This window comes from Populus trichocarpa, chromosome 16, assembly GCF_000002775.5.
Source record: "Populus trichocarpa isolate Nisqually-1 chromosome 16, P.trichocarpa_v4.1, whole genome shotgun sequence".
Taxonomy (NCBI): domain Eukaryota; kingdom Viridiplantae; phylum Streptophyta; class Magnoliopsida; order Malpighiales; family Salicaceae; genus Populus; species Populus trichocarpa.
The window spans coordinates 1,561,273-1,580,250 of record NC_037300.2 but is presented as its reverse complement, the minus strand read 5'-3'; the positions used below and the strand labels follow the sequence as shown (position 1 = coordinate 1,580,250).

Here is an 18,978-nt window from a genome sequence, read left to right as displayed (position 1 = left end):
TTTCTTAAATTCTATCATTAACATATTAAAATTATAAAATATCAAGTTATGCCGATCACTGTCGTAATCTTATAGCAGTCGCTGCAGTATGCTGCCAAATCATGTCCTCAGAGGCGCAAAAGCTTGGAACACAGGTTTCTAATATATTTTTATGACCAATTCGTTAAAAACTACCTTAAATTTTTGGTCCTTAGGAGATTAGTATTTTTTTTTTATATATATATTTACTAAATCTTTTGTTGCAGCATAATTTTAAAGCTATATCTAAAATAAGGTTTATTCATGAGTTGCGAGAATTGATCTAACTTGCTATGGCAACTCTTTGGGATATCTACAAATTACTCCCCAACCTATTATAGGTTTCACAAGCGGTTTTTATCTTGAACCGGCTCAACACAAGCAAGATTATTGTTTCATATGTACCAATCGATTGAGTTTTATTCATGTGTAAAATTGAATTGGATCATCATCAGGCCTGGAATTTACAGGGGAGTGGAGTCCGGTTTACAAAGAAACCAGCCAAATGTCAATCGATTAGTTTATAGTAATAACAGCTGACCTCATTCAAAGATCAAGTTACTGGTCGGTGGATTAACGTGTGTTAACCTATTTTTTTTTTTATAAATAAAATAGAAAGGGCTTTGTTTTGAGATTTTATTTTCTTTTAAAAAAACTTAAAACTACGATTGTTTTGAAAAACATCAGTTATCCTGTTGATCCAGCATGGCCCGGCCATATTTTCTTAGGAATTAAGAAGACGAACCACCACCCTTCAATCTAATAACAAAAAGCAAACGGTAAGCGAGCAGAACCTGTTACCTGTATAATTGAACTCTCAATATTCCTTTGATTATCCTCTTTCTTCTGTGTTTTTGAAACTTTTTTTCATGTAAAAAACTTAAATTCCACAGTATTTGCCGTGCTGAAATATTAAATCTCGTGTTCCCTTCTTTGTTTTGCACCCCAAACACGCACGTATATGTGTCTTTGATCCCATCATTTCATTTACAAAAACCTCTCCTCTCCTCTCTCTGCCCTTTCTCTTCTCCCTCAATAAAAAAAAACCTTTCTCAATCAACAACTTTCTCTTAATTATCAAGAAACTGTCTTTCTCAATCAAGAACCTCCACTCTCTTAGATCAAGAACCTTTTCTTGATCAAGAACTGCCTCTCTTCACCCTCTTCCCATTTCTCAAAACTCCAGCTCTATAGCCTTGGCAATTTACTTCTCATGGATAACTTTAACCTTCGCTCTGCTTACAGAGGTTCGAATAATCTTGAGCGCTATGATTGTTTTGATGTGCAATGTGACGACATGTACTGTTATACAATCACTACTGATAACGAGATATGCCTCATGCAATGGATTGTTAGGTTGTTTTCGCTTACCTTCCCAAATAGTGGAAAAAGACTGAAGGTATCTATGGACATGATTTGGGACCAGTCCGTTGATGATCACAGCTTCTTCATTCCTGTTGCCCTTCAATTTTGTTATGAGCATTTTTGCATCATCTATCATGTTTCTCCTCCACAGAACTTTCCAATATTCTCCCTGGAAAGCTTCCTGAATCACGATTATGTTGATTTTTTCGGTTTCCAAATGCTGTATAAAGTCAGATATCTTCGTCAGCAATACAATCTTGTTGTGAAAAACTGGTTTGATATCTCATGTCAGGTTTGTCTTTCAACCCCAGCATTCCTCCGTAACCATGACGTCAGCGTGCCTCTACAAACACTGGTATCCGTGATATTCTCGAAGAAGTATCTAAAGCCTGATGACATTCTTCAAAGCAACTGGAGGCTGCGTGAACTTTCTCTCGATAAAATAATGTTTGCGACCCTAGATTGCTTTTTTGTCTACAAGATTGCAAATCTGATCACATTTCCTCTTCCATTATAAAGGTAGTGATTCTTTAATTAATTTGTAACAATTATTTAATCATGATTAAGAAATTATACATGATAAGTTGTTTAAAGATTAATTCTTGGGTGGTGGTGTTATATTTTTGTTTTCTTTTTTTCTGCACCTGCAGGGAGGCTCAAATATTTCTCAAGAGACTGTTGATTCTGATGGTTTGGTGTTTATTTTTCTCATGACTTTAATGGCTAGTTAGGGTTACTTCTAGCTCTCTTTAGTAGGCAGTTTTAGGGGGTTTCCTTTGTATGCTGATAGGGTTTACCTGCTGTTTTTTTGAAGAGGATGTTGATGCATCCTGTCTTGATGATATTGGGTCCTTGCAAACTAGCCTACTTCTTTGTTGTATGCTCAACTTTCAAAAATTGAAAGAAATCAGTGAAGTACTTATAATGAAAAGAAGAGATTCGTGCAGTGAATTAAGCTCTAATCTTTCTATTACTTTGGTGACAAAATCTCTTACGAACTTGCCCCATGTCTGAGTGCCAGTAGACGTGTGCTTGCTTGCATCTGTTTTTTCTTTGTGCTCAAGCAAGCATCAACTTTTTCATTGATGATCCGGTTTTTTTTCATAAAGAAACACCTACAATTTGAATGCAACAAATATGGATGGAGATTGAAGAGATTCAATTAAGAACTTATAAAACTCATCGTTTTATATGTACATATATATAATCTCATCGTTTCATTAACAAACTCTAACAGAGAACTCCCCTCCCCTCCCCTCTCTACCTCTACCATTACCCTTTCTCTCTTCCTCAATTAAGAACTATCTTTCTCAATCAACAACTTTCTCTTTGATTATCAAGAAACTTTCTTTCTCGATCAAGAACCTCCACTTTCTTTGATCAAGACCCTTTTCTTGATCAAGAACTTTCTCTCTTCTTCTCTTGGCCAATTCTCTAACCTCAAGCTTTAAACTTACCAATTTACTCCTCATGAAAAGCTTTAATCTTCGCTCTATTTGTTTGGGTGGGAATGATCGTGAGGGCGTTGAGATTTTTGATGTGCAATGTGACAACATGCGCTGTACCGCAACCGTTACTAGTAATGCTGCACGCCTCATGGATCTGATTGGTAACCTATGTAAATTGGTTACCACCCCAAATAGTGGCACAAGACTGAGGGTATCCATGGACATGATATGGGACAAGCCAGTTGATGATGATGCCGAGGTCGACCCTCCTGTTACTCTTCAGTTCTGTTATGAGCATTTTTGCATCATCTATCATGTTAATCCTCCAGATAATTTTCCAACGTCTTCTCTGGAGAACTTCTTGAATCACGATTGCATAGATTTTTTCGGCTTCGAAATGAAGCCCAAAGTCGAATATCTTCGTCGGGCATATAACCTTGTTGTGAAAAACTGGTTTGATATCCCATCTGAAGCCCGTCTTTCAAATCCAGCCAGGTTTGGTGACAAGGTGGATTTGTCTCTACAAGAAATGGTATCCATGGATTTCTCAAGGGAGTATTCAAAGGCTACTGACCTTCTTCAGAGCAACTGGAGGTCGAGTAAACTTTCTACTGATCAAGTAATAAACGCGGCCCTAGATTGTTATTTTGCCTACAAGTTTGCAGTTCGGGTCTCAATTTGTCCTCGTTCAGATTAGAGGTATTGGTTCTTTAGTTAATCTGTATCACATTCTTTAATCAAGATTAGTTCTTGTGTGGCATTGTTATAAAATTGGGAGCTCGATTTTTCAAGGAATTGTTGATATTCTGCTGGTTGGTGTTTGGTGTTTGTGGGCACTGGTGTTCTTAATTTCTGGTGATGCTTAAGCGATGATGCTACTGTAAATGTTTGAATGACTCTGTAGTTAGTACTTAAACAATATTTTAACTTTCAATCACTTTTTTATTCCTTTCCATTGCCTTGGCTATGATACCAAATACAAAACAATCCTTAAACTCGCAATTTACACATTAGTTCCAATAGTCTTAAGAATTTTATTTATTTATGTTTTGTTTTGTTTAGGAGAAACAACCTAAATTAACAATGGACTTTACCTTCTTGGTCCCTCTATTCTTTAAATTGTTTGAATCGAGTCCCTCTACTATTCTTAGGTTTGCTTGAAGAAAACATGATAATAATTAATTAGTTTACAAATCTTACTATTGGAGATAAAGAAAATGATTTAAAAACTAGCAGAACCTGTCACCAGCATATATAAAACTCTCCTCTCCTCTCCTCTCCTCTCTGCTGCCTCTACCATTGCCCTTCCTTTTCTCCCTCAATAAAGAACTGTCTTTCTCAATCAAGAACCTCCACTCTCTTTGATCAAGACCCTTTTCTTGATCAAGAACTGTCTCTCTTTTCATTCTCTTCCCAATTCTCTAAACTCCAGCTTTATAGCCTTCGCAATTTATTGATTTCTCATGAAAACCTTTGAACCTAGCATGGTTTTCTTGGGTGGAAATCATATTGAGAACTATCTTGCTTATGAACTGCAATGTGACAACATGCATTGTTACACAACCGTTACCCGTAATGCTACATACCTCACGAATTGGATTGCTGAGTTGCTTTCGGCTTTCGTTCCACATGGAGGCAGAAGACTAAGGGTATCTATGGACATGATTTGGGACCAGTTCGTTAATGATGCCAACCTCTACCCTCCTGTTACACTTCAGTTCTGTTATGAGCATACATGCATCATCTATCAGGTTTCTCCTCCAGATAACTTTCCAAGATCTTCCCTGGAACACTTCTTGAATCACGATCATGTAGATTTCTTCGGTTTCGAAATGCTGTACAAAGTCCAATATCTTCGTCAGGCATACAATCTTGTTGTGAGAAACTGGTTTGATATTCCATGTCAGGCCTGTCTTGCAAATCCAACAAGGTACCGTAACGTTGCCAATTTGTCTATACAAAACATGGTATCCATGGATTTCTCGAAGCAGTATATAAAGCCTTCTAACTTTCTTCAAAGCGACTGGAGGTCGAATATACTTCCTATTGACAAAGTAAAGTACGCGACCCTAGATTGCTTTTTTGCCTACAAGTTTGCAATTCGGGTCTCAAATTTCCCTCGTCCGAATTAGCGGTATATGTTCTTTGATTAATCTGTATTACATTCTTTCCATTTTTCAAGGACGGTTGATTCTTCCGGTTGGTGTTTGATGTTTGTGGGCACTAGAGTTCTTTGTGGTGATGCTTAACAGATCCAGATGTCAATGTTTTGTTATGGCTTTAATGTCTCAGTACGTAGTTCTGGTCTTTGGTCTTAATTTGGCCTTTGATCATGGCTAGTTATGGCTCCTTCTAGTCCTGTGTAGTAGCAGTTTTAGGGCATTCACCTTGGTTTAATGGTTTTAGGTATTTGGGCTTAATTAGCATGTGTCTTTCGAAGAGGCTGTTGTGTTGATTTTGGTCATTGTAATCAACGAAGTGTTACTGAACATAAGAGATTTGTATAGTTAAGTTCTCATTTTTCAATCCTCCATTGTTTTGAGAAAATCTTTGTGAAAAATAAGCTTGCTCTCTTTAGCAAGCTTACAGTATTTCGAGTGCCAATAGGGATGTTTTTGCATACAACTATTTGTCCATAGCTTGTTTTACTCATGTTAATGATTTCAATTTTCTACAGATTTGTGTATTTTCTACAGATTTTGTTAAATCAGCATTGGTCTCAGATTTGTTAGCACAAAAGGAAGGGATAAATAACGGCTCTGAATTGCTTACAGCTCCTAACTCTGTTGATTTTCTTCTGCCTTTGCTCTTACTTGAATTGTGGTAAAAATATAGTTTGAATCAAAATAAATATATATATATATATATTTTTTTTAAATTTTGAGATAGTAACATATTGGATTGCTTTAGGTTAACCCGGATTAACCTACTAATCCGCATGTTGGGTGATAAGATCATGATAAACATATATGAGGGCCAATTTTCAATAAATCTAATGTTAAAGGATGAAGAAGAAAAATATCAATTAAAAAAAGAACAAACCTGAGTCAATCTTGGCTAACCTATCAAACTCGCGACCTGAATCATGAGATTGAGATAACCCAATGGAAAGCAAATTGAAACAAATAATTATGAAGATCAATCCCCAATGAGTTTAATATTGAAGGATGTAATTGAAATAAAAAAAATTAATTATAGAAGAGACAACAAAAAAACAATTTGAGTTAACTCAAGTTAATCTATCAAACCTGTAACTCGAGTCATGAGATGAAACAACCTTATAAAAGCAAACCAAAATAAATCTTGAAACTCAATTCTCAATTAGTTCAATGTTGAAGGATGAGATTGAAAAAAAAAACCAATTAAAAAAAATTTAAATCAACCGAATTAACCAATTAAATCCGAGGCCCGAATTATAAAACTAGAATAACCCAATAAATCTAATATTTAAGAATAAAAAGAAAAAAAAATTAGATAAAAAAAATTCGCACACTATAGGGATAGTTTCGTAAATCCGCACACTATAAATCCTATAAAGACACCCTTCCCTTCGAGGAAATCACCACGTTCCGTCATTGCTTTCAAGTTTCAACCCTTTCTTTTCTTCGTTTCTCTCCGATTTGACAATGGCTTCCTCAGCCCAAACTACCGAAACCTCCAAACCCTCAACCGAAACAACCGCAGAAACCACCACAAAAAGCACCAAGATAATCACATTGAAAATCTCAGACGAAGCGATCTTTGAAGTGGAAGATTCGGTGGCGATGGAAATATTGGTGATAGTTAAATCATTCTTGAAAGATCAGTCTCCGTCAACCAAAATTGTTCCTCTCCCGAATATATTGGCCAAGCCATTCTCACAGTTTATTGAGTTCTGCAAGGAACACGTCATGTTTAAAGAAAACCCAGATAAAGAAAAGCAGAAAAAAATCAGTGAGTTTTTTCTTAAAGAAAAGAGTAATGAAGAGTTGCTGGATATGATCACTGTGGCCAAGTACTTAGAGGCTGAAGACTTGCTCGACCTGCTTAGCCAGGCTGCTGCTGATAGGATTCAGAACAAGAGTGTTGAATATATGAGAAAGTTTTTTGGGATTGAGAATGACTTTACTCCTGAAGAAGAGGCAAAGCTATGTGAAGAACGTTCTTGGGCTTTTGAGGACGTTGATGAAGGCTACTAAAGTTCGGTTCTTTAGAGGTTAAAGATTTGCTTGATGGAAGTGTTTTTAGTAGAATTACTTTCACATATCTTTGTTTCCTTGCAAAATTTTATTGATTTTGTACTTAAATTTTGCTTTTGGTTTGGACATAAATAAGAAACTTCCATGGAAGGATTAAACGTGTACATGTATAAGAAAGAAACTCACTCTAAATTTTGCCTTTTATTTTTCTGGATGGAATTCATTGAAAGATTTAAGAAGAGGCCAATAGGATTTATTTTCTGGAGCAAGATTCTTTAAACAATTCAAGAAAAGGAGGAAGAAGAACAAGTGAGGTAGGATTCACAGCCTAGAGTCATTGAAAGTATAATGAGGTTTAGAGATAGCTAGTAGCAAGATTCTTTGATAGATTTTGCTCTGTTTCAATTCGAGTTGATTAGGTTAATATCTATTCCATTAAAATTAAATTGTCATTTATATTTATTAAGATATTTCATTTGTTTGTTTTTGATAAAATATGATTTTGTTAATTTTTTTATTTTTTATATTTGATTTAATTGAAAAATGTTGATTAAAAAAAAAGTAAGTTGAAAAAAAGGAAAATAAATCAAAACTTCCTAAGATATAAAAATATCTTACGAAAACTAGCTTTGTTAATAAATCATGAACCCGCATCAATTAATTCTTGTCTTTTAGTTTTTTTCATATATTTTTTATACATACCAAATAAGAAACAATTATATTCAAGAAAATTTCATTAGCATAACTCAATTCGAAATAAAAGGGAAGAAAAATTCGGAAGAGTATAATCCATATAACAATCAACAAGTTATGCAGTTAGACAATTCTCCCATGTGCCATATCTTGAACTAAAGCATTCTCCTCCGAGTGGTTTAACATGCTCTAAAAGCACAGCTCTAGCACAAGCATCCCAAGTCCTTGCTATCTCCAGAAGAGACATGGGCTCTGAAAGGTTCCGAAGAGCTACGCTGAATCTCAATTTTGTCTTCTCCGACAAATCTTCTAGCTCGTCACTGTCATGAAATTGTCCGAGATAGGTAAACAGGAGACATTTCGGATCAGATTCTATACAGCTTGTAAAACTTGATCCAAGTTCAGAAGTGAAAAGCAATAAATCAAACACAAAGAATTTTCCAGTTTCTCACCTCAAACCAGAAGGTAACTTATCTAAGATAATTGGAGAAGAATTTGGAAATTCGGCAGGAACGAGCAAGCGCAAGGTAAGTTCTGGAAACTGTAAGCAGTGATGAAAGGGACTAATATATTAGTAAATGATCAATAAAAACTGTATTTGCAATCAATCAGTTAGTTTGAAAATCTGACCATGGGAGATGAAGATAATGATTTAAAATCTCCACTGACGGCCACAGCCGTATAGGAACATTTGATAATGGTTCCTGCACTAGCTTCAGGTAAAGAATCATCTTCTGTTGAATCAACATCTACAGTAGTTTCGACTAACAGCTTGTTTACATGTCTGATTTCGTTCAACAGATCGTTCCTCGGCTGCAATAAGCAGTGCGAGTTAGAAGCATGAGACGAAGAAGCAAGTACAAGCCTTGCTGACATGTGGAAGTTAACATAAATAAAACCTTACAATGAATAGAATGAATCATAATGTTGTAATTGCTGAAAAAAGTGACACATCCGGAAGAATTGCTGATTTTAGATTCTAATTCCTCATCAAGTGAAAGCAATCCGAGAGTTCCATCCAACCAAAATGTTCCATTTAAGGATTAATGGGAACTAGATTAATTATCTAGGAGACAGTCTTTTTTGTGCTTATGAGTATTACTAACCATCTTTCCACCTTTAGTAATCTCAGTTAAAAGAGAAGTGTTAAATGAACTACAATAGATAAAGCACAGGACATAACCTAGCAGCAGATGTAGGACATATTGGACAGGATTCAATGAAAAGCACTTAATACAAGAGTGAAAGTATGGAGGACCAGATGAATACCTCGGTTCTCAGCTTATTGAACCTAGATGTTGCAGTTGAATCAAAATCAGATATCCAATCCATTGGCTGCCCGATCGTGTCTGAGGCCATTGCATTAGACTGGTGCTCCATCTCTTTGTCTTTCATGCTTAAATGTTGTAAGGCAAAGTTCCTTTCTTGTACATGGAATATTGTTTCAGACACCAAATCCTCACCAATAGCACCCTTGGAGTGTCTTTCAGCTGATCCGCCAGCAATCTTATCGACCACATTGACAACTGAGTCAATATCATGGACAGCAGCACTTAATACATCTGGTGATAGTGATTTTACCTGTGAAAACATTGATCATCCACATAAACATGTAAACTTTATTTCGGAAGGAAAAATAGTAGTTATGAAGGGATAGCTGGCATTCCATGACATGATATCAATTTATGTATTGGGAACTTCAAATTAATTGGAACAGAGTCTGATCATATCAAGAGGGACACTGGTAGACATTTAGGTGCTGAGAAGCAAACAGAGAAAATATACTCACAGCTTGAAGTAAACGCTGGAGTGGTTGGTTTGTGTCAGATGTGTTGGGGGAGCTAGTATACTCTTCGAGTAAAGGGGAGGCTGATATCCCAGGTGTGCCGCTTGCAGTAGATTGATTGTGACTTTGTGTCTGGCTATCAACTTGGTTAAAGGCGACATATTCTGATGTTGAAGTCAAGGGAGTAGAAGCGGGAGAAGCTAAAGGAAAAGTTTGCTGGTCCATACGAGCAGAAGAGAGCTGAGATTTTCGAGGAGAACTGGAGTGTGGTTGATGTATAGTTGTTGATATCAGTGGTAAATGCAGATTTTCTGGAGATTCCATAGCTGGAGAGCCACTTTTTTGGCTGTTACGGATCAGCATCTGTTCCTTTTTGTGCTGAATATTTTGTTTCTGCATTTGCTGCTCGAGGTTCTGTGTCAGCGTTGTCTGATGAGCAAACGGAGAATCGAAAGCATTCACAATGTTATTGCTAGATATTATGCCTGTTTTCCTTGCAGGCTGCTGAACCATACTAGGTCCATTCCTTTGTTCCAAATCCATTCCAGAACTATATTGAAGTGAGCTGAAGAAACTGGGTCGTGAATTTAGAAACCCTGACTGCATCGAAGATGTGAGAGATGAACTGCCCAAACCATTTGTCATAGTTAAATTCACTGGATGAAACTGGAGTTTCTCATTCCAGTTTAGAGGAGGCTGAGATATTTGGGATTGACCACTGTTCTGCAGACAAAGGTCTGCTTGTTGCTCAACAGAGGCAGAGCTCTTCTTCCGAAAGTAGTTCACAAACTTAATAATAGCTTGCTGAGCCATCTGCAACTTCTCCTTGGAAGCATTTGCCATCTGATTCCGCTGTAATGAAAAAATCGGCATGTTTTTTTCTATCCAAATCACTTGCTTCATGTACCTCATAGCTTGATCTGGATCTGTTTCCTGCAGGAAAGATCAAAGGTGATAATTAGCAGAAAATTCTGCAGGAAAAAAAACTAACGGATTAAAGCTCAAACGCTGGTCAATCTATGGCATCTGCGAACATATGTGCTTCAGGAAACCAGAGCAAGTTATAGAGTGCAGGAAGTGAAATAGCTCATATACCTTGTCAAGTAGGGACTTCAAATTTTTGTATATGTATTCCATTTGTGGCCTATACTGTTGTTTAAAGTCTTGAAGCTGCAAAGGAAATAAAGATATTCTAATCAGTTGCAAGAATCTTTGACTTCATTATCAACCATTAGAATACATCAGATTTGAGTGTCCGAGATAGCTTTATTTTTGTTTCCCAAACAGGGAGGGGACGGTGCCGTCACCACATGACCAATTCATAGTATGATCATAAAAATTCTATCGTTTTTCCTATCCAGATTCCATATGAAATGATAAATACTTCGGCAATGCAAATGACAGATATTCCTTTGCAAAAAACGTAATGGAAACTTCAAGAAATACTCAGTTTAATCAATAAAAATTACCTTTTGATAGTCCGCATCATGCCCATCCGCTGTATTGGCAAGTTGGTTTGATGATTTTGGCTCTGCTGATGCTACAAAAGATTGATAATGCATTATTAGCCCCTAAAAGAGGGAAAACAAAACAGAAGAAAATATTGATAGAGAGACAGAAAGAAAATGTTTGCGAACTTCATGAAAAATATTTTGAATATGAAATTGATAGGGCACATTTCTACAGTAATACGAAAAGATGGGGTTAAAATAACCCAGGAAGCGAAAGCACAAGCACAAGCCTCTTTAAAAGAAGGCCGCTTTGCTTTTGAATCAAAGAAGGATACCCTGTGCTTTCAATCAAAAGGTAACATCAAAGGAGGATAAGCTATATGCTTTTGATAATAAACCTTTCACCTCGCTGTGGAGCATCACACTACAACACCAAAAGAGTCAGATCACGACGACAGAAAAGGCCTTGCAAAGCAGAAGAAACAAGATATTCAATTGAATTGGGTTTGGCTTTACAGGACTGTTTGCAATCACAAGCAATACAAGAGGAGGAGCACCATGAAGTGATGAAATATATAACAAATCCTGCAAACATGAGTAAACTTTGGAAGAAGCTGATACCTGATGAGGACCCGGCAAATGACCTATGTGACTGAAAAAGCTTCTGCTGATCAGCAATACTCCTCTGCTGATGAAAGGAAGCTGAAGTTTGAGGTCTTGGTTGGATCCCTTCTTGCGACAAGCCACTTTGTTTTTGAGAACCCAGAATCTGATGCGACTGAACTGGCTGTGTGATTTTCTGGACTTTCTGTTCAGAAGCCGTAACCCCTTGTTGTTGAATCATGTGGCTTGAACTCTGATGCAATTGCGAATTCAAGATAATTGATTGTGGTCCAGCCATTTTTTGCTGATGCTGAATTTCAGAAACATCTCGTTGTTGGCCTAGGGGCTGCTGGAATGATGGTAAAACGTTTTGTTGGGGCATCGACCACTGTCGCTGCTCTGAAGCATCATGCTGCTGCCTGAGTTGTTGATTCTGTTGAAACATTGTGCTATTTGATGGCTGTGAAAATGATGATTGCTGGTATTGTGGTGATGCTGATGGTGGCTGAGAATATAGATTCTGAGAAGTCTGTGATGTAACATGCTTCTGCCGCTGATGAGGTTGGCGGTTATGAATGTCAGGTTGGATGGCGAACCTCTTACTAATATTCTGGACCTTATCCTTCAGAATTTGATCCTGAAACTCCTGCTGTTGTAACTGGTACATCAGCTTCTGATCTGAAGACTGGCTTCCTGGTACTTCACTCTGAAAATCAGGAGACATATTTGGTTGCATATTTTGTTCAACCAAATTATTACCAACCAAATATTGGGAAAATTGTGCTATAGCATTTGTCTCCGAGCTTTGACCAACATCATTTACAATTGAGGTCTGACCTAGACCTGTGACAGAAAAGAATAGGTTAAATCAATAGTTATAGTTCCTTCAAATCAATCTCATTATATACAGAAAAGTAGCGCCTAAAAATGCTGTAGCTTCTAATACAAAGAACAGTGCAGTCTGTACTTCTGCAAGAGTTTTGTGCAAATTTGGGTTAAAAACTAATAAGGGCTTTAGCATACAAAGAAGTAAAGCAAGAGAAAATATAACAAGCAAAACGAATGGAAGACGCAAAATTGTTGCGTTCTGTTACACAAAATTTTTGGAACTGTAACTTGTCATCTTGTTTCTACTTGTTCATTTCAAGAGCATTTAAACCACTGTAATTCTCATGCTTTCTACAGGCATAATAATACTGTATTGGGTATTAAGTCCGACTCCATAAAACAACTTACCTGAGGGATTTTTACCTGTTGTCTGGGAAGCTTCAGACTTTATGGTACCAAATGAGCCCATCTTCTTACCTATTGTATAAGCATAACTTCCCTGAGAAACAAAGAAGAGACCGAAGAATGAACAATTGACACAAAGGAAACTTTATGAGCCAAAAACCATATTAAATAATTAATAATAGGAAAGTAATAACAAAATAAAACCAAATAACATAATACTAGCAGCTAATTTATGTATCTATGGAATCATATTTCAATAGTCAGGTTAAATAACTCAAGGGATATAAGAAATGGATAAGAAGCTGTGGAAGATATCGACAATTCGGAATGAATATCGTGAAGATATTTACATAGGAAAAAACAATCAATTATACTGATAGAAACTGAAACATGAAGGAAATAAAAGATGATGAAATAAATATAATATTTTCTCCTTTAATGGTTTGCCAAGTAAAAATTCCGTGGATAATTGACAGCAAAGGAAATTAAATAGAACATAACTGTCACCAAATCATGGCTGATAGAGAAAAAGATCGCCGAAAAAGTTAACAGCATACTTCCGAGAGCACAGCCCGAACCGATAAGTAATCAACATTTTGCACACAGCAGATTGGTCAAGTGGCGTTTGAAATTTGATTAATATGACTACCTGTGTTGCTGAATTTCTGAATGTCTTATCTTCAAATTGCACAGCAATGTTCCTTAGCCGATTTAGAAATTCAGGATCAGAAGAAGCCTGCATCTTGTAGTGGTCTTTCAAGTTTCCCAGTCTATCATGTCATAGCAAGAAAGCACAAACTCAATAAAAAGTTCCTCCTTTCATAACTAACATATCATGAAAGATTATAGCATTTGAAATGAGTAAATAACAAGTTTATCAGAGTAACAATTGTTGATATGTAATTCTCAAGAAGCATCCTGTGACAGGATACTTAATTTAAAATCAAGACAGCATAAACTTGTAGACAAAGAGTTAGCAAATCTGAAGTTTAAAATAATTGGAAACACATTGGTATTTTATATCAAACCAGGGACAAAAACTGCAAAGGAGAAGCGATCCTGAAGCGAGCTTCTTGACGAAACCAGATAGATTGATCTTAACATACCTTTCCTCAAATTTCTTAGGTAATTTTGATAACTCAGCAGGTGCTGACATATCAATGTTAATTTTCAGTGAAAGATTGACTAGATGACCCTGTGTGGAAACATTTAGTCGATCATTGACCAGATGTTTTCGTTTACGCCGTGTCTACCATGACCAGATGCTTCAACTTCTGATCGTGGCCTCAACCTGACGTTTGACCCGGTGTCTGACATATCAATAACTCACGATAGAAAAAAACTTCCAAGCATACGACATGCGATGCTGAAACTCTCAACTGGTAACCAAGCAACCAGACAACTATTCCAACTCACTTCTTATTATCCCAATTCCCAAAAATACTTAAAAACCCCCACAATATGTAAAACAAGAAGACATCAACTTACCCTATTCATGTAATCAAACAAACAAACAAACAAAGAAACTTTAATCAATAAAATTAAAAAGAAAAAAAAGCGTACATCTTTTCGACAACTTTCTTTCTGACTTCAGATGTCAATTCCGCTCTCCAATCCTGTCTTTGACTTGTCATCCCTTCAACTTTTAAACCCTTAAAACTTTTGTCCTCCATCATGCAAAAACCCCCCACCAAAAGAACCTGGAAAGAAACACACACACAGAAACACAAATATACATGAGATAATATATATAACAACAGATTCGAAACAAGAGATAGAAAAAGATCCAGTCTAGATAACAGGAAAATATACAGAAAAACCCTTACAGATGGGTTTTAGAAGAGAAACAAAAGATGGTGCAGGTGACCCTTTTGTTCTTTGAAGCGGGAGACGAGTGCGGGGATTCGTTAATGTATATAGATTTGGTTTTGATTGGATTTTTCTTATTAAGATTTTGGAGGAGAGTAGGAGTGACTGTTTTGTCAAGGAAATCTGCGAGGGTTTGGGATTCGTTACGTGAAGACTCACAGGGTGTGTAGTTTTTATGAGAGGAGGCTCGCTGCTTACACGTTGTCGGGCGTTCACGTTATTTGACACGCCAAATAGGGTCGGTGCCATTCCATCCAGATTCTTAGTAAAGTAGTAGGTCAAGAGAAAAGCCCAATGAATCTTATCTTGGACCATACATTGAGTATTACAGTTGTTAATCTGACCCAAGACCTGATTTGATAAAGACATCAAGTTATTAATTTTTTAATTAAAAAATATTATTTTATTATTAAAAAATTAATTTTAACTTGTTTAGGTTTGAATTAGATTTAGCCTAATTAGATCACGGGTTAACTTGCTGGGTCATTTGAATTAACTAGGTCAATACCAAAACTATTTCAAATTAAAATTATATATGTTAGGATTTAAATAGTAGATTTATGAGGTCAACTTACTAGACCAAACTGAGATTAATAACTACACTGAAAATAGCTCATTCCACAAAATCTTCACCTAAATATTTGGAATCTAATTCTAGTATTTTAGTTTTGTTAGTTATGGTTATGTGAATATTTATATACTTGATTTAGTTTTTTTTCTAGAGGCATATCAAGATTATATTCCTTTATTTCCAGCAATTTGTAGTTCTAAGATTAAGAATTCATAAGTAATTTCTTTTAGTATTTTTATTCGATGTATTTTTGAATAAGTGTTGTTTAATTGTATTTTTAAATTGTTATATTTGATTATTGGTCATTCATCACATTGTTGTTTATGTGTTTCTTAAATATAATTAATTATTGGATATTGTTATTTATTTCTTTGAACTTTCTATTTGAAACAAAGAGAAAAGGTTCAAATGAAAAATAAATAAATTGAAGAATTCCAGTAACATGTATCGACTTCACTTGATATATAATTTGTGTCATCCAATACAAATACAAGCATATTAGTAATGAAATAATGTTAAAAGTACAAGATAATTTATTTGTAATTTTTTAATAACTAATCATACATTAATATTCATGATTTAAAGAATTTAAATATGTTAGATATCGCAGTACGTACCTATTAAAGTAATATTTGTAATGTTTTTGTATAATAGCTTAATTGCTTTATTTGTTTGCTGAAAAATAGTTTTTTTTTTTAAAAATAGTTTCTATAGAAAGTGAATTCTTTAAAAGTGAATTATTTTTTTATATTTAGTAGTGTTATGAAAAATAAGCTGAAAAATAACTTATTAATATTTTATTTATTTTCAAGTTTATTAAAAGGAACGAGGACCAAATCTAATAGATAAAAGATTTGAAGGATGCTGAAATTGAAAAAAAATCTAATTAATTTTATAAATTACTTCAAATAAAATAAATAGCAATCGAAATAATGGATACTAAATCTGACTGATAAAAAAGTTGAAAGACAATGAAATTAAAAATGATTTCAATTTTATAAATGATTTTAAATAAAAAAATCATAAAAATAAAGACCAAATCTGATAGATAAAAGATTTCAATTAAAAAAATAATAAGAGAAAAACAAATAACAGTAAAAAAAATAAGAATCAAAGTTGATATAAAAATCAAATTAAACCAAATTCTAAAGGATAAAATTGAAAAACAAATTCAAATCATAATATATAACAATAAAAAAACCAAAAATCAAGTTTGATATAATCAACAAATAACAATATATTTTTAATTTTTCACAACATGTAGAAAGTGTTTTCTATCTAATTCTCCGCATCATCACCAACCAAATTAGGAAGATTTTGGGCTATTAGCGCAAAAAAATCTAGTAAAATAATACAATTATAAAAAGTTTTGATAAAATATCATATTTTAAAATTATTGCGATTCTCAAATACAATAGATAAAGAAATCACGAATAGAAAACATAATATCAAGTAAATATTGCATTTTAAAACTATAACATATATAAAAAAAATTCAGGATTGGAAATTGCAACATGTTAAGTTGGCAGCGGCTGCAGCAGTGATTTTTAAGAAAGAAGATGTCCTTAGAGGTTTGGAGACGAAGATGAAAACGAGTTTTGGGTGTTTCAAGGACAATAAACTACTAGCTGGTTTGCAAGCTTTTTGCAGAGACAAGGGGTTGTCGTGTTGGTCTAGAGGGAGAGGAGGAGGCTGTCTGCGTGTGTTGTGTGACTGATAAGTTGAAGAATGCCAAAAAAAAAAACTCTTACAATATGGACGATCTCATCTAAATGATAGAGTATATATATAGTACAAGCCACCACATGCAAGAACTTGTGTAATAAAACCTTTACTTGTTTTTACTAGAATTAACAATCCTAGCAAAAAAATTAATTAACAATTGACGAGTACAAGTATATTTAACAAGCATATTTCAAACTTTGTTTTAGTAAATATAATTGTTAACGTTGTTTATGAATGTTTTATATATATCCATATACTTTTTTTTTGTATTTTTCCTTCTCTAATTACGGCTTATATATAATAGTTATTAAGAAATTATTAATTAAAATTAAGGTTTCGTTTGGTATGAATTTTACTAATTGATTTAGGCTTTTGTTTTGAACATAATACTTCAAACTTAACTTATTTTTATCATAAATTATTTATATATAAAAAATTTTTTAAATTAAGACTGAAAATTAAGAGTTACTTTTCACAAATTATATAGTATAAAGATATATAATATATGCACAATTATTATATATATCTTTATACTTTGGCACCCTCACGTCGAAATTCTTACTTCCCTAAACCCTAGTAGTCAAAATCATAACAAATTGAGGTAATTTCGGTACATTGATCACTCAATTTTTTTTAAAAAAATAAAAATTTATAAATAATTATTATGATGAGTTTCATTTTCTATGAGTGGACAAGAGCCATTCTGAATTGTAATTAACCAAGTAGTTACTCTTAATTGGAAAACAAATTAACCAACCAAGTGTTGTAAGCTTGTATTACTTCCAGTAAATTGGCTGCTCAAATCATCATCAATGCGGTGAACTAATCTAACCTAATTAAACTTATGATTTTTTTTTTTGTGGTAGTATAATTTAATTTGTGATTATTAGCCATAAGTTGACACTGTTGCTTGACGGTATAAGGGCACTTTGAACATCAAATTAATTATAATGAAAAAAACTATAATATTTCAGGATTTTTTCATTAAATATTAAGTTCGCGTATTCCTTTCTTGGTAGGAGAGTAATCAGATTAATTTCCCTTAATAACATGTCTTTTTTTTTTTTTTACTGGTGCACTGTTTGCCAAATTCTCCTCTTCTGAGATTATAAAATCGTCAAGATCAAAACAATACCAAACTCTCAAAGAAGGAAAAACCACACGTGAAAGGAAGGAACAAAGCTTTTTGAGAAGGAGCTAGATTGTGTACCTCAAGACGACGGGCTTTAAAATGAAATAGAAAAGTATTATCGAAGATTCGAAGAAGGTATAACTTAACATGCATGTAATGCTTATTAATGGCTAGAGAAATGGCTGATTAAAGTTTAAGCGACAACTCAAGTCTTGGCCCTTCTTCCTTCTGATTCTTTGAAGTGCTAGATCCCCCAGTATGGTTGCCATTTGTAAGGATATTGCTAGGCATAGGCTGAAGCCCTCCATTTTGCATATGGGACGAGCTAGGTTGATGGTTCATAATATGTGGCCTTGATGGCCCCCCATAACGCCGTCCACCGGCCTGTCCAAAACCACCACGGAACCAATGGCTATAGGGCTTATGAATCATAGAACTCGTATCAACCCCTAGGTTCTTGCCAAGAGAAGAATAATGCATGGGAGATCTTATTGCCATGTCCCAAAATGGGTATGGTATATAAGTCATATGCTCACTCAGCAATTTGTCCCTCTTCTCTATGGCTCTCTCACGTTTATGGGCATTTTGATGACCTCCTAGTGCTTGTGAAGTGGTGAACTTGTTTTTGCAGTACTTGCATTTGAACATTCGCCTTTCTCCGCTCGAGTTTCCCTCAAAGAAATCCATTAGGCTTAGATCAAGTCTTGATCTATTACTATTCATATTTTCTGCAGCCCTATTTTGCTCTGTGGAAGACATGGCAAGAGTTGATAACAAGGGTTTTATGCTAATGGAGTGAGTTTGAGTTTGCTTGTGGCTTTGAAAGAGATGAGGGTGTGAGGTATATATGGAGGAAGAACTGATTTCATATCCTCCATGCATGGAAATATATCTCGTATTCCATGT

The 18,978-nt window shown here is 34.8% G+C and overlaps 4 protein-coding genes across 5 annotated transcripts; 2 read left to right on the top strand and 2 right to left on the bottom strand.

Moving 5' to 3' along the window:
• Positions 1–4,315: 4,315 nt before the first annotated feature.
• LOC112324538 (uncharacterized) lies at positions 4,316–4,963 on the top strand. The gene has a single exon (XM_024587974.1). The coding sequence runs from the start codon at positions 4,316–4,318 to the stop codon at positions 4,961–4,963; it is 648 nt and encodes a 215-aa protein (XP_024443742.1).
• A 1,444-nt stretch (positions 4,964–6,407) lies between these two features.
• Positions 6,408–7,213, top strand: LOC7458897 (SKP1-like protein 14). The gene has a single exon (XM_002323168.4). It carries the CDS (start codon positions 6,458–6,460, stop codon positions 7,007–7,009), a length of 552 nt encoding a protein of 183 aa, XP_002323204.4. The 5' UTR covers positions 6,408–6,457; the 3' UTR covers positions 7,010–7,213.
• Positions 7,214–7,715: 502 nt separating this feature from the next.
• On the bottom strand, positions 7,716–14,840 carry LOC7458896 (mediator of RNA polymerase II transcription subunit 15a). 2 transcript variants are annotated; one of them, XM_002322559.3, is made up of 12 exons: positions 14,602–14,840; positions 14,339–14,475; positions 13,425–13,545; positions 12,779–12,869; positions 11,561–12,385; positions 10,958–11,028; positions 10,584–10,658; positions 9,492–10,421; positions 8,972–9,283; positions 8,333–8,515; positions 8,155–8,243; positions 7,716–8,022 (listed from the first exon to the last, which is right to left on the bottom strand). In XM_002322559.3, the coding sequence occupies exons 2-12, from the start codon at positions 14,449–14,451 to the stop codon at positions 7,818–7,820; spliced, it is 3,015 nt and encodes a 1,004-aa protein (XP_002322595.2). In that variant the 5' UTR covers positions 14,452–14,475; positions 14,602–14,840; the 3' UTR covers positions 7,716–7,817. The 2 variants fall into 2 exon arrangements, with proteins under 2 accessions (XP_002322595.2, XP_024443383.1); XM_024587615.2 differs by having other exon boundaries at positions 12,794–12,869.
• A 3,418-nt stretch (positions 14,841–18,258) lies between these two features.
• On the bottom strand, positions 18,259–18,759 carry LOC7458895 (zinc finger protein 3). Its single transcript, XM_002322558.2, has one exon. It carries the CDS (start codon positions 18,757–18,759, stop codon positions 18,259–18,261), a length of 501 nt encoding a protein of 166 aa, XP_002322594.2.
• Between the last annotated feature and the right edge of the window lie 219 nt (positions 18,760–18,978).

Coding starts and splice junctions, on each gene's coding strand:
- LOC112324538 (XM_024587974.1), top strand. CDS start 4,316: ATGGTTTTCTTGGGTGGAAATCATATTGAGAACTATCTTGCTTATGAA.
- LOC7458897 (XM_002323168.4), top strand. CDS start 6,458: ATGGCTTCCTCAGCCCAAACTACCGAAACCTCCAAACCCTCAACCGAA.
- LOC7458896 (XM_002322559.3), bottom strand. CDS start 14,451: ATGATGGAGGACAAAAGTTTTAAGGGTTTAAAAGTTGAAGGGATGACA. Junction 11,029..11,560: donor ATTTGCCGGGTCCTCATCAG/GTATCAGCTTCT, acceptor AATCTTTTGTAG/CATCAGCAGAGCCAAAATCA. Junction 8,244..8,332: donor CATTATCTTCATCTCCCATG/GTCAGATTTTCA, acceptor CACTGCTTACAG/TTTCCAGAACTTACCTTGCG.
- LOC7458895 (XM_002322558.2), bottom strand. CDS start 18,759: ATGGATTTCTTTGAGGGAAACTCGAGCGGAGAAAGGCGAATGTTCAAA.